Genomic DNA, 14590 nt, shown 5'->3' with positions numbered 1-14590 from the left:
TATTTCCCATCTCCCCTGTAGTGGTATATGGTAATGCAGATAGTCTTAGTTTTATTTTTCCAGGTTTTGAGATATCTGCTCTGAGATACACCCTTAATACAATCGCGGCGGTCCTCACAGTATTAAAAATGGCAGCATCTCAATCTATAAATCCTAATTAGTCTGGATGGTCCACTTCAGTGTCAACCACTTTCATATGGACTATATCTTCTCTTTTTTGGTAGTGCCAATTAAAACTGTCCACTGCTATTCACTCTTCACCTCTGTTATATTGGAGAGGAAGCAGACATTCACCCCAGAAATCTCAAAGATGGATGTACAGTATAAACCTATATAGAATAGGATATAGGATTTACTGCAACCCCCTCTGCACTAATGCAACACATGTGGCTTTGTCATTTACCTAAGTTACCTAAGGTCAAAGCTGATCTGATGCTATCTCTTCTGTTTTGCTAATTTCAGGAAAGTTCCCATTATTATTACCCCACCGGTGACTACATGCCTCCTCTCAGCCCACTCCCTGAGGAAACGCGTAGGCTTGGTGAGACACAAATATACCTTGGAGTAAACAAAGGCAACAGTAAACACCTCATATGCCGAATATGATGCTGCCTGAGCCAATCGGGAGCTAAATCTGTCATTGTTTGAACTTGTGGCACACCGATTTATCTTAATGTTCGCCAGTAGCGATTATTTATGTTTTGCGTATGCATTTCCATGTGCTGTTCAAGATGTCACCCACCTCCCCTTGGACGCTCACAGCCATCTGTATGAATATGTAAGAGACGGGGGTCTGTACCAGGACATCCTGGCTTCCCCTCTTCCTTCCCCTCCGTCTTTGTTTGACCACAGATTGCCTCATCAAAGGAATGAGTGGAGATCACCAACCTACCCTCAGGTCTGTAAACAATACCCAGATATATGATGAGAGCTCCTATTTGAAACATTTGTTTATATCACCATTGAGTTGAAGAATAAACTGTTTAAAGGTAGATGATGCACTGTAGCTTTATCACATAATATGTAATGGTGACTGAGACGCAATCTGTCTCTCAGCAGGCTGCTGAGAGAGCGAGGGATGTTCGACAACTGCAGAGAGATTCTGATCTTCCCTTTGAACTCCGAGGCGAATTAGTCTAGAAGGAGAAGGTCAGAGCACACAAATGCGCTATGACGGGGTTTGTGACTCAACAGTAGTCATTGAGTACAGTGTTGTATAGGAGATACATACAATGTTCCTTTTTGTTTTATTCCTTTTGAATGGTCACCTTAAATGTACCTTTTACAAGAGTAGAATGTAGCTGAATGCTTGATGTAAAATGTCATATAATACAGTATTTCACTTTCACAATTTTTCTGTCTATATTGTTAACATTGAGTTGGTCCAGAGTAAGGTATGGCAAACTGAAGAAGCTGAACAGAAGCAAACTAGAAAAAAAATTGAAAGCCTCAATAACCTCATGGAAAAAGAATGTCCAAATGCTACTGTATATGCTTTTTCTTTTAACACGGACGGGCACAAGCTTATTTTTGTTCTCCCTCTGTTATCTCACTCCTCTCACTCCTCCCTTGACCTCGCTTTGTTCTTTCGCCTTTACTCTCTTTCTTGGAGCCAAGACACGGTCATTCCCCTTCTTTGGCCTGCAGGTAGACATGAATCAGTCAGTTAGAGACAAAAATGGACTGACAACGCTTAGTTTGGCACTGGGGCAGAAGCAGCACGGAGTCACAATGCCACCCAAGCAGACAGCATCTTTTTGACCCATCCAATGTCAACAACAGTGGCCTGTCCCTCCCCTCTCTGATACAAAGACTTTCACAGTTAGTCCGTTGGAATTCCTACAATTGGATAGTACTGAGTGGTATTTAGCATGGTTATGTCTTCAGGAGGTAAAACCATATTTAGGGCCATACTCTAATCCTGTTTTCTCTCGGATTGAAGTTCAGCTCACAGCTTCAGTGAGAGAGAGGCCGTGCAGGGAATTTGTCTCACTGAGATTGGTCAGTCAAATAGAGATAGAGTCAGGAAGAGAGGGTTAGGCTAAGCTGCTACTGTGTCTATGGCTACCAAAAATCCACTCTCCTCTTTTGGGTTTTATTATTGTTCAAATTGTAGTTCAAAGAAAAGCAGTTCACTGTATAGCGTTACACCGCAGCCTAAAACACTTTTCAAAACCAAAGTTCTTTACCCAAGACAGCATATTAATATCGACAAATTATAGAAAAAGGAAAATATTCTAGTAATTTAAAATAAAAGACAAATTAAGTGCAATAAAACAGGACTAAGGGGCCAATTCACAAAAGGGATGTCCTTCACTTTAAATCATGCCATCTTCTTTTACTGTCTGAATGTGTGTGTTTTGAAAACACCAACAGCACTGACAGAGGATATTCATGCTATTGGCGGCCGCAATCATTTCTTTGTGAATTTGCCCCTAAGAGTCTACCACCATGTTGGCAGCTCTGTGAAGCTGTACTTAAGTGTGCTTTGAACTAAATGCTAACACAAGCATGCTAAAATGTTGATGTTTAGCAGGCATAATGTTTATCCGGTTCACCATCTTAGTTTAGCATGTTAAGAAGCTAGCATTTTCTATATATATATATACAGTGCACAGCATAAATGAGTACACCCATGCTAAATTTGACTAAAAAGAGGAATAAAAAATAATCTTTTGGATGAGGAAAAATCCAGCCTTTAAGGACAACAATTTTCTTTGTGAATGAATAATGTATCGTAAATAAATAAATGTTCTTCCTTAAAATACAGAGGGCATAAGTGAGTACACCCCTATGTTAAATTCCCATAGAGGCAGGCAGATGTTTATTTTTAAAGGTCAGTTATTTCATAGATCCAGGATACTATGCGTCCTGATAAAGTTCCCTTGGCCTTTGGAATTAAAATAGCCCCACATCATCACATACCATTCACCATACCTAGAGATTGGTATGTTTTTATGTCGGTTAACCTAATAGCTGGTTTGATTTGCATTGAGAGATGATTTTATGGAAAGTACCCCATGCCAATCTCTAGGTATGGTTTATCAAGCTGCCATACTTCCTCGTAACACATCCTGCTGCTGCAGGCTGCAGGCTGCAGGCATGATGGAGAAAGACAGCAGAAAACACAATTCTGAATGGCGCTTTTTAGTTTCCAAAACTCCCGGACGGCTCAGTAGACAAGTCAAAAGCCACATGCACATTGTGTAAAGCCGAATTAAAATATCACCGAAGCACGTCAAGCTTGAGCTACCAGCTACGAACTAAGCACAGTACAGTTAACGTGACTCAGGTTGATGCTAGCGGGCTCAGGCAAACCACTATTTTGGAGAGTGCTACTCGCCGACCTGTGGATGAAACCAAATCCAAAGAAATGACTACCGCTCTTGCGAAATGGGTGGCAACTAACTGCAGACCTGTCAGCATCGTAGAAGACTCAGGTCTTAAAGAAGTACTACTAGGTCATTGACCAGCTCCTCCCGTGTAGTTCTGGGCTGATTTCTCACCTTTCTTAGGATCATTGACACCCCACGAGGTGAGATCTTGCATGGAGCCCCAGTCCGAGGGAGATTGACAGTCATGTTTAGCTTCTTCCATTTTCTAATGATTGCTCCAACAGTGGACCTTTTTTCACCAAGCTGCTTGGCAATTTCCCCGTAGCCCTTTCCAGCCTTGTGGAGGTGTACAATTTTGTCTCTAGTGTCTTTGGACAGCTCTTTGGTCTTGGCCATGTTAGTAGTTGGATTCTTACTGATTGTATGGGGTGGACAGGTGTCTTTATGCAGCCAACGACCTCAAACAGTCAGAATTCTAGCTGATAGACAGGTGTTCAAATACTTATTTGCAGCTGTATCATACAAATAAATAGTTAAAAAATCATATATTGTGATTTCTGGATTTTTTTTTTTAGATTATGTCTCTCACAGTGGACATGCAACTACAATGACAATTTCAGACCCCTCCATGATTTCGAAGTGGGAGAACTTGGAAAATAGCAGGGTGTTCAAATACTTATTTTCCTCACTGTATATATATATATATATATATATATGACTCATATGTATTGATGATGTACATTTGAAGGTGCGGACTGATGCTGTCATTGACAAGCCAGCCTGATAACCTACAGAACACATCCAAAAAGTAGATGTATTCCAATAACAAGGTTTGAGTGCTCTGTGCATTTGCTTTTAATATTCACTGAGCAGATATCAGAAACTTCCTCAAAGTTTCCATGGCTTTTTAGGCTCCTGCTGTATTGTAATATACTCAAAAAGTGACTGGGCTTTTATTATATCTGTACACAAAGCCGTTATGCATGCATCCTAGTTCTGCTTCCAGCTTCTGCTTTTCTCTCAAGCACGCATGAAAAGGGTACAATCTTACTGTTCCTCAATAAAAATGTCCACTTTTTTTGATGAAGATGATGTGGTCTGCTTCATGATTGAACTTTAGCTGGACCAAGCCTCACACAACATTTCTCTTTTTTGTGTTATTACTGTAAAATACAGTGGGAACATTTACTGAGAGAGGTGATGTTTAAATCCTGGGGAGGTTGTTGTTGTGCACACATTACAACATACAAAATTCTGTTTCTGAATGTGGCCTGACTGCTTGGAGATAAATCTAAATGTTTCACAGAGCTGCGTTCCCTCAATTAGGCTCGCTATTCTCCATCATGAGCTGTCAAGGAATGTTTGTCTCATTACTGAACAATTGTTTAAGGACCTGTCAAGATGACTGCTGTGTTCATACCAAAAGCCTGTTCGTGATGCATCATTTCGGCTCAGGCAGGAACAGTAATCTGCTAAATCGAAGGCTTGACAGCTCAATACTGTATGTCAACTTCTATTTTTCCTCACTCGCCTCGTGAACGTTTTGATATGATGCGTTCCGAAGAATCTCGAGGGAATTCAAACATTCAGGCTGTACAAGCGCACAATTAAGTCAAAAGAGAAACAAATAAGAGACTTTAATTACCTCAGCTGTAGGAGTGTTTTCATGCACTCTCCTTTATGTTTTTTTTGTTTGTTTTTTTAGGAAAACAAATATGAGATTGAATAACACTCCTTCATCACTTTAACAGGTTGTGCTACCAGTGGGGAGCTAACTAAAATTTCTGCAAACCCTGTCATTGCTCTCATTATTCAGAAATTTCAATTTGAACCAAATAGAAATCAAAGCAAAAGCAACCACAGGTTTTACAAATTAGAGCACAATTTTACTGGCAGTTATTATGACTCACTTCGTCGCTGTGCTCTCCTGTTGTCAGTAATGAGGATGTTATTTGCCCTCCAACGTGGATGAAAGAATACAACTGAATAAATCTAACAGTAGTCCATGGAAGACAACGAGGAAGCAAAAACACAATTAGTTGTTCATTTTGATCCCGGCAGATCTGAAAGAGCATATTTACTGTAGATGAGTTTGAATACTGGCCAAATTGTATGTACTGCAGACCACATGGAAAGGCAAGAGTCAAAAAAAACCACAGAAAAGTAGAAGTACTTATATAGAGCGTAAAAAGTAAACCAACAAAAAGTTGAGATTTTTATCATTATTTAAACACTGCACACGTACAGTCCACATTTGTCTCCATTTGAAAATAATGAAGGCTTCATTAAACAAAATTCAAATCCAAACAAGCATTACTCTCCTGGTATTTCCCCCCAAAGGTACACACAGAATATTTAACAAAAGAAACATGTCTTTCTTTTTCAAGTCACATTTAAACCTGGGTGTATTTTTTTAAGTTGTGGGAGGAGACCTCGGGGAAGACCCAGGACTAGGTGGAGGGATTATATCTCCAACCTGGCCTGGGAACGCCTCGGGATCCCCCAGTCGGAGCTGGTTAATGTGGCTCGGGAAAGGGAAGTTTGGGGTCCCCTGCTGGAGCTGCTACCCCTGCGACCCGCTACCGGATAAGCGGAAGAAGATGGATGGATGGATGGATGTATTTTTTGTTTTTCATATGTAAGCACATTTAAATCCTTGAATTCATCTCACTCATTTAAATGCACACATACTCCCATTCCAACACAGGGATAAAAAGATGACTAGGACAACAGGAGAGAATAACAAGTTGTTCTCAAATATACTTTTAAATGTTTATCTACACATATATGTAAACCTATATACATAAAATAAATATTGTCTGATGGGGAAAAAATAAAAAGCAGAGCAGAATCCTGTAGTCAATAAAAATGCCCCAGCAAGAGTGATGATAAAAATGGAAAAAAAGGAACACATTATTAAGTGTTAAATTAACAGATTGACATTTTTCTAATCATTTTTGTGTACAAGCAGATTGTAATAACTTGCCAGGTTACATCTCATAATGCGGATTATTGACTGGAAGCATACAAGTGGGTGAGTTAACACTTTGTTTATATTTTCCCTCTAAAAACCTGAGAAAAACAACATTGCAACACACTTTGTAGAAATGTGACAGAGGACAAGCTGATCCAAAAGCATCCCCAGCACTCTGGACAAAGACTGTCCTCTGCTAGTCTAGATGAATTGCAGGCTTTGTCTGCTGTAACAGTCTAGGTTTGTGCTTCTCAGTTGGGTAATGCTGTTGGGTCACAATCACACAGATCAATCCTGCAGGCTTGAAGCAATAGTTGAAAAACCAGACAAAAACCTACAGATTTGGCTGTGCCAATTTGATAATGAAGTTAGGTGTGTTCACGAAAGAGATACTGACTTTTTAATAAGGTTTTAAGATGTTTAAAAATATACTCAATAATTGCTTATATAGAGTAGATGCTTGCTTAATAAGTTGGTATTTAAAGTAAAAAAAAAAATGTATATAAAGCTGCACATATTTTAGAACATCCTCAATGTCTGTGTTTAAGGAAGGATTAAACTTCACCAATAAAAGGAAGAAATATTATTAAAGATTTCACCTACTACATGTTGAAGTAGATCAACAGTTTTTCATTACAACAAGGTCATTCATTTCTTGTTTGTGAGACAGCAACATGGACACAGACAACAGATGGACCTGTGAACAGAACAGATTGTATAAACATGGAGAAAGACAGGATGACAGACAGACAAACACACAGGTACAATTAAAGACAGTACACTGCACGGAAAACAGAAATTAAAATAGGAAGACAAGCTGTCGTGCTGAGAGACGGCTGAACTGCAGACAGAGATCACAGCAGAGTGAGGGAGAGTGAAAGTCTGGAAGCCAAAGAACAAGAAGGAGGAGGCCATGTCAAGAGAAAGAGTGGGTGAGCGAGAGACTGAAAGACTGAAACACAGTTGAGGCAATTGGATGAGGAAGTAGTGATGGTGAGTACATGGGTGTGGTTGCTTAGCAGTTAGCCCATCAGCCTTTCAGAAGTGACATACAGAGGAAAGCACTGTGGATAATGAGGCCGTGGATGAATCTCTGGACTCAGGCACCTCACAGAATGGATACTAAGGTAAGCATAATAGCCTGGATGGATGACTAAATATCAGAGGGCTGAGGGGTGTTTTGGTGAGGCAGACTGAAAGGAGATTGATGGAGGATGACAGACAAGCGGATGAACAGACAGACGGAGAGTGAGTGAGAGTGCTCGATGTGACAACAGGCAAGCAGGTGAGGCTAGGGGAAGGGAAAGACGCCTGTATAGCCCAGGGGAAACAGGCCTCATCTTGACATATGCTCTGGAGTGAAATGAAGATTGGCATGACCTGCTAATCTGAGCTGTCACAGCTCATGATGGCCACACACGCTCACCTGTCACACTGTTCCAAACCCGGAGGACGAGCTGCCCACCAGAATAGGTCAAAGATCGAGATTAATTTTCTGCTGGGGGTGGATTCAAACCGAGCCACTTGCCTAGGCTTCCATCCGTCAGTCTACCTGCCTCTGCTGTGCCCGCTTGGCAGCTTTTGTTCTCTGAGTTGCTGTAAAATCATGCAATATCGGACAGCTTTTTGCCTACTTCTGTCTAGTGGTTTGTTTCAAGCTAGGGGCAATATGTTTTGAGGGGGAGGAAAGGGTATGTTTTTCCACTGATTCACAGAATGCTGCTCACCAGTGCAGGATTTCCATTATGCTTAAAGGAGTTGTTTTGACACATCCTCCAATGCCATTTTTTTAATTGGTGACAGTAGCGAACTTAAACAATGTGACGAAGTTTGATCAATAGTGCCACAAAGTTCAACAGAGACGCGTGTGGGAGGATTGCATACACAGTGTGCTGCCTCGATCACTCATTTTTGACAAATGACAAAAAAAATGTAGTTGTGATATGTGTATCTTATGAAGTTTGGCATATTAAATAAGACTCTTTTTTTTTTTTGTCATGCCGTATGAGAAGTGTGGGAGATGTGTGCTTTAGGAAGAAGAAGTGGCCATGTGGTGCTAAACCTCAATGAGTGCAACTTCCTGTCTGGTAGATTTGTACAAAATGTTCAAGATTGAAGGCTCCCTCACTTCAATTCTTTAATTTGCCATTTATCCAACTGTATCCCCATAGCTGTGGCTAAAAGAGACATGAATTAACTAATGTTAACTAATGTGCTAATGAGCAGCAATTTTGTCTGGATGTTGTGTATATGCTCCAATCCTCTGCAACAGATCCGGGGTCTGCATTTATATGACCTGTCTTCATCTATGGAGTCACCTGCAATATGAGGGGCTCTGGGTTACTTTGCAGAACTTAGATAAAGTGGCAAACACAAGTTGTGATAAAACTGCACCATGCGGTTGAAAGAGAATTTGTTAAGACACCAGTTGAGCTACAACTCTGTTTCTACTTTCTGCATCATTATTTTTCCTCCCCCCATAATGTTTTCTTTTTTTTCAGATGTATTTGACTTCCTTGACTTTCTTCCTGCTTGTCATGTTAAAAGGTGAGTGTATGTAACTTTTGCTGAAAAGAAGCCACATTGGTCAAAAATTGTGTTTTATTGCTCATGAGTTCAACATATTGTTTGAGGAGGAAGAATTTGTTATTTCTTCTTTCAGTATTGTGTTGCTTTAAGCTGCAACTTGGAAATTTGTCATCTCTATAAAATTGGGGGACTTTTTATTTTTATATTTTATTTTTAAATGTAAATTTAATTTTGGGAACTTATTAAGCAGTCCCCAGTAAGACTTGCAGAGCCTATAACTGCTGGGTAAATGCTCATATGCATGATGTCATCAGAGTTATTTTCTTAGAGTGGAGTTCCCCTTTAAGTGCTGACGGATTTAGATAAAGTCTTATTATATATTTAAGACTAAGATAATGTAATAACTTGTAAGAAGTATACATTATAATGTGGATCCTAATGGGCTTGGAAGACTAAAGGTCCAACTATCTTTGTCCAGATAAGGGATAAACTCACGTTAAACATCTTAGAACTGTAGATGACTGTAATATAAAAAGTTTACTACAAACAAAATAAAGGTTTTTATCCACACACAACATATCTGACATCAAATATTAGAGGCAGCAATAAATCGTAAAAAAAACCCTTAGTCATGTTCCCCGCATATGGGTTCATTAAAATAGTTGGAATCACAGCATTAGCCAAAGAAAGTAGAGGTTTTGTAGAGCTTCAGCATTAATTGGAAGGTGCTGAGTGAGTAAACAGACAACGGCCTCACTGTGCCGCAGTCTCACACAACAATCCAGCTCTGTTGTAGCCAGAGGTTTGGTAAGAGCTACTTCTTTGTAACTGTGCCGCACTGCCCCACTCACAGAACTACTACTGTGACATACTCTCATACATTCTCAAGTCTGGCCTCTGCTAGGAATACATCACAGCATTGTTTGACAAAATCACTAGGGGTAAACAACACTGCTCTTTGTTCTTCCTGTAAAGTTTACTGTAGCTATCGAGGCCTCGCTGTGAGGCTTCAGACTTGTGTTTTTGGTGATTAAAATGTCTCCCCCCCCCCGCAGTGTCAAGGGCTCAGGCTCCCACAACGGTGGATCAAATGCAGTCTGTGAGCAACATGGCAAACTCAACAATGCCCGCTGCTCCGACTCCCACTGGTACGGTAGCATACTCATGGCTATCCTGAGAAATGCCTCTTTGCAGCCTCGTCTGTCTGTCTGTCTGTCTGTCTGTCTGTCTGTCTGTCTGTCTGTCTATCTATCTTGATCATCAGGTGTTTTTCAGTTTCATGTAATTCAGTTGCTTTCTTGATGTGACAGGAAGAAGAGTGGGAAGCAGAGTCACCAGAGCTGCTGACTCCTCCCCGGAAAGTCTCCCTGCTGAACAAACCACAAGCAAACACATTAGCACCAGCAACCCAGTCTATGTCAACACCACCACATCAGAAATTAAGAATTCAACAGGTAGCGGTGTGTTGTTAGTGCTGTATACGTGACACCCATAATTTCAATTCAACCTGATGTGATTTTTTACGTTCCTGTCCCTTTAGCTCTCAATAAGGGAACAACAAAACCGCAAACAGAGCGCACCCCCCCTCCAGGTAACAATCTGCACCCTCTCCATCACATGTTTCAACACCCAGTTGGTAGAGCCATTGGCTGCTAGATAGACCATGAGCACTCCAGCAGGCTATAACAGCCACTCACACCAATAGCAAAGGCTTACAGTAAGCTTTCTCACTTTAAAACTAATTATGAGGTAATTCCCTGTCCTCGTTGAGATATACAGAGGAGTATTTCTGCTTCATTTTACAGCACCAGGGAAAGGGAGAGAACTAAAGTGAGAGCGACAGAGAGAGAGCGCTGATATGCTTTAAAAAGTGTCCGCCTACATTTTCATATGCCATTCCACTGAAATATTCAGAAATTCAATTAAAATGGAGTTAAACATAGGAATGCACCTGGAATTTAATGATAAGTAATTATGTATGGACTTGTATGACAAAGATAAGGAGTCAATATGTCCCAGATAAAATATGATCTGATATATGAAATTATGCATTTGCATTATAAAACCTGTGTATTATACATATTAGACGTTATTGATGTTAAATACAGAATAAAAATGGGTCTAGAATATCAACAACAAAAAAGTCAAGGAAACTGTTGGAAAATGTTTTTTAATGTCTGTTTTTTCAGGATCTACACTGACATCCTCCCCATCCAAAACTACGAGAACCACCACAGTTGCCTGGGGTGACTAAAAATTCTACTACTTCATAGTTACCTTAAATGCCACAGGCAATGTCGTTTTATTGTTATCTCATGGCAGATTGACAGTATCCCCATTCCCTGTCTTCCAAACCAAACCCATGGCGGAATGGTAGAACAGAGCACCTCACTTCCTCTATTGCCTACAGATTAATGATTGATTGTACCTTATGCAAGAAGAGATACGATATGTGTGTCCTCATGCTGTGCTGGCTTACCATAGATAGGGTTTTGATACACCATCATCAGCATGTCAGTGGGGCCAGTAGATCTGTCATGCTATCTCTGACTGTTGTTCCCCGGTGATCCTCTCTCTTTTTTTTCATCCTGTAGAGGAGTCCTGTGTTCAACAGTCAAACTTAATGCAATACTTTTCTTTATGCTTTTACTTCTTCTAGATAAATCTTGGGACAGACATTTCACCTATGGTAAGAAGCTCCATTTGACTGTTATTTGTCTTATTATACCTGTTGTGTCCATATGGTTAAGTGTTTGATTTGTGTTTTATGTGTCTAGATTATGAGTCACTGCGCTATGTTGGACTGTCCATTGCAGCAGTACTTTTCATTGTGGGCATCATGGTTGTTGGCTGTAAGTATGACTCCGAAAGCCACTTTTGTTACCCCCTGCAATTATTGTCAACTGCCCTTCTCACTCTTAATCTTGTCTCTAACTGTAGGTGGCAGGGTCTGTCGACTGCCTAGCTGTCGCAAGAAGTCATCTAAGTAAGAACTTACAGCTTTTTCTTTCATTTATTCTAGTGATTTTTTCTAGTGAGTTTGAGAGGTCCATTATTAGTGCAAGTGCTGAATAATTTAAGACAATGAAAGCTGATAGACAAAGTGATGTTTGACTAAATTAATCAATGTGCATGAAGGGTAGCCGTGCTTATATTACGCTGTTGGGAAACTGCAGTTGAATGAGTTAAGTAATTTATATATCACAGGCTACTGGGTAATATATGGCAAACAATAAGACACTTCATATATATATTAGCTCAACAGAATGCTGACTAAAATCTCTGTGATGATTAATAGATCAAAACGATTCTGATAAAGCTTTTTGTTGGCCGACCACATTGTTTATTTTCCTTACTGTGGTAGCTATAATTCTGTTTGATGAATATAATTGATTGCATAAATAGTGCTTGATTCTTTAAATGTTCTGCATGTTTATTTTCCAGAACTTATCGAGTGGTCCAAGGATAAGGAGAGAGAGAGCATGTATACACTTATACATGTACAGAGCTGCAAGAAACCAACCAGGAGTTCATCAATGGAAAAACACTCAACCACAACCTGAGAGCATGTGTGTGAATCTGGACTGACTGTATGCTGCTTGGTAACAGTGTCATATACTGTAGAAAAACACTGAATAAACATAGAAAACATGAATCATTCTGACGAGTGGAAAAAAATCTAGAACCATCACACGCTTCATCTTTGTCAAATGTCATTTGTATACTTGGCAAAACAGCACTTAAAAAGTAAAGGGATTATTTAGTTTGGCAAATAATGAAGAGATGATTCATATTTTAAGAACACCTCCGGCCATGAAGCAGGCTTGTTTCTAATGACCTTTGTATCTTATAACTGATAACACAGCCGTAGGTAGTGCCTCACAGCCATTATTAAAGGTTATGAAGAATAACCCAATAACATCCCATATTTGACAATCTTGCAACAGTTATTTTCCATCTGGATCTAAAACTGAAGCTGGCTCACTTTCTCTTCCTGATAGATACTGCACGCTCTTTACACTTTTAATCTCAACAAAAATGTGATGTTTAGTAAGGGGTGTCTAAGCCTCTTAGTGGCTCTGTGCTTGTAAATGAGTAAAGCCCCTAGATTAAACAAGATCCACTGGCATTATCTTTGCATCCATATGGCATCAAAATGATGCAGACAACAAACTGGGAGAAGAAGAACAGATTTAATGTCAAAATCAACAAAGTTCAGCATACCTACATAACATACAGTAGTATTCACTGTTCCAATTGCTATCAGAACAAAATCAAGGACAGAGCAGATGTGCAAACAGAATCATGATATGACTGCAATTGTTTTCTTGTGAGATAAATTGTGTATTACATACTGATATATGATGAAAAATCAATGTGAATGCCCTTGACACAAACAATAAGCCTACATACAGTATGGGTTCATTTGGATACACAAGTGCATACGATGCAACATTAAGTCCAAATTTAAACTTTTTTTTGCTGCAATATGACACTAAAATACAAATATTTTACATAAAAGAGTTTTTGGCAAATAATTGACTCCCACCTGCCACAACATAGTTTTTTCACACAATTTATAAATGAACAGTGGAGAGAAGACATCACCCCTTAACACATAAAAAGACCATTTAGTCATTTCCATCAAGAGATTTAAAGCAAATATATAGGTCAGTATATCTGTAAATACATACAATATATTATGTATTAAAAGCTAGAATAATTGTGTAAGGTTGGACAACGCCTTTAGTATAGTGGCGCTGAAAGCTCTACACACTGCAACTTTAGAAAACACATGCAACTAGACAAGATGCATGCAAATGTAGAAAACATCTTGCATATGCATTCAGAAAAAGAACTTGCTGCAGAACAACCAAATACAGAAACATGCTGCAAAAACTATATAAATACTAAATACAGGAATGCTGCAAGTCGTACAGAACTTGCATGTATTTGCAGCACATTTCTGTATTTAGTTCGCTTGTGTGCATTTGCAGTGTGTTTTATTTTAAATGCAGCTCATGTGTTGTCACAATGATGAAGATGTTTTATTCATTTGCTTGCGTTTAGTCTCTTTAGTGTGTTTCAGTACATTGAGCTCTCAGGGACACAGTTCTCTAGCCTGCACAGAAAAAAAGAATTGCCAAGTTTAAAACAAGGAAAAAAAAGTGTAACATATTTCCACATACTTCCCATTGAATAAGAAACAAAAGCTCAACTTTTATATTTACATTACATTAGTAATGTTACAGCAGAGAGGCTTTACAGGAGGGAATCAATGAGTAGAATTTGGTCACATGCAAGGAGCAGGCTGGACCAAATACTGCATTTGAGACTACAAAGACATAACAAACTGAAATGTTTTGTACTAGAATTTTTGTCCAATTGTCCTCCCTTTGAAATGTTGACAGATATTGAAGGTGTTTTGGGCAATGCTACGCTTTTGAAAAATAACACATACTGTACACACAGTGCTCAAATATGAACGGTAAAACAAATGCACACAATAATCACATCTGCCAATTTGTTTGTGTTAAATTAAACTGAGATGCATCATTTTTTAAGCTGATGCTTCAGCACATACCTTTACCCACTGTACACCCTGATAAGGACGTGAATGCAAAATTGTTTTTCCTCTCAAGTCTGGCTGGACTGGAGTCAGGCCCTGTCCCCAGTGGCGAGATTAGCTGCAAGATTTAGTAGAACAGCAAAGTCATGTAGCCATTCCCAGTTATGCTTACTCCCTTATAAG

At 39.4% G+C, this 14590-nt stretch overlaps 2 protein-coding genes across 9 annotated transcripts in view; both read left to right on the top strand.

Annotated features, from left to right (window-relative positions):
• The window catches only part of nphs1 (NPHS1 adhesion molecule, nephrin), a 71197-nt gene extending 69129 nt beyond the window's left edge, over nucleotides 1-2068 (top strand). For 6 of the 7 annotated variants that reach the window (XM_036006476.1, XM_036006470.1, XM_036006471.1 and 3 more), the window contains 3 exons: nucleotides 463-541; nucleotides 732-898; nucleotides 1057-2068. In XM_036006476.1, coding sequence (XP_035862369.1) covers nucleotides 463-541; nucleotides 732-898; nucleotides 1057-1140 — 330 coding nt within the window. In that variant the 3' untranslated portion in view covers nucleotides 1141-2068. The remainder of the gene's footprint in view (nucleotides 1-462; nucleotides 542-731; nucleotides 899-1056) is intronic. The other variant, XM_036006474.1, reaches the window with a different exon arrangement.
• A 4952-nt stretch (nucleotides 2069-7020) lies between these two features.
• On the top strand, nucleotides 7021-14273 carry fxyd5 (FXYD domain containing ion transport regulator 5). 2 transcript variants are annotated; one of them, XM_031298920.2, is made up of 10 exons: nucleotides 7100-7436; nucleotides 8811-8856; nucleotides 9894-9986; nucleotides 10149-10292; nucleotides 10379-10429; nucleotides 11028-11084; nucleotides 11498-11527; nucleotides 11616-11690; nucleotides 11779-11824; nucleotides 12283-14273. In XM_031298920.2, the coding sequence occupies exons 1-10, from the start codon at nucleotides 7383-7385 to the stop codon at nucleotides 12305-12307; spliced, it is 621 nt and encodes a 206-aa protein (XP_031154780.1). In that variant the 5' UTR covers nucleotides 7100-7382; the 3' UTR covers nucleotides 12308-14273. The 2 variants fall into 2 exon arrangements, with proteins under 2 accessions (XP_035862606.1, XP_031154780.1); XM_036006713.1 differs by having other exon boundaries at nucleotides 7021-7436; nucleotides 11616-11824.
• Nucleotides 14274-14590: the final 317 nt, after the last annotated feature.

This window comes from Sander lucioperca, chromosome 10, assembly GCF_008315115.2.
Source record: "Sander lucioperca isolate FBNREF2018 chromosome 10, SLUC_FBN_1.2, whole genome shotgun sequence".
Lineage (NCBI taxonomy): Eukaryota > Metazoa > Chordata > Actinopteri > Perciformes > Percidae > Sander > Sander lucioperca.
Note: the sequence above shows the minus strand (reverse complement) of the source record. Positions and strands in the feature narration are given on the sequence as shown.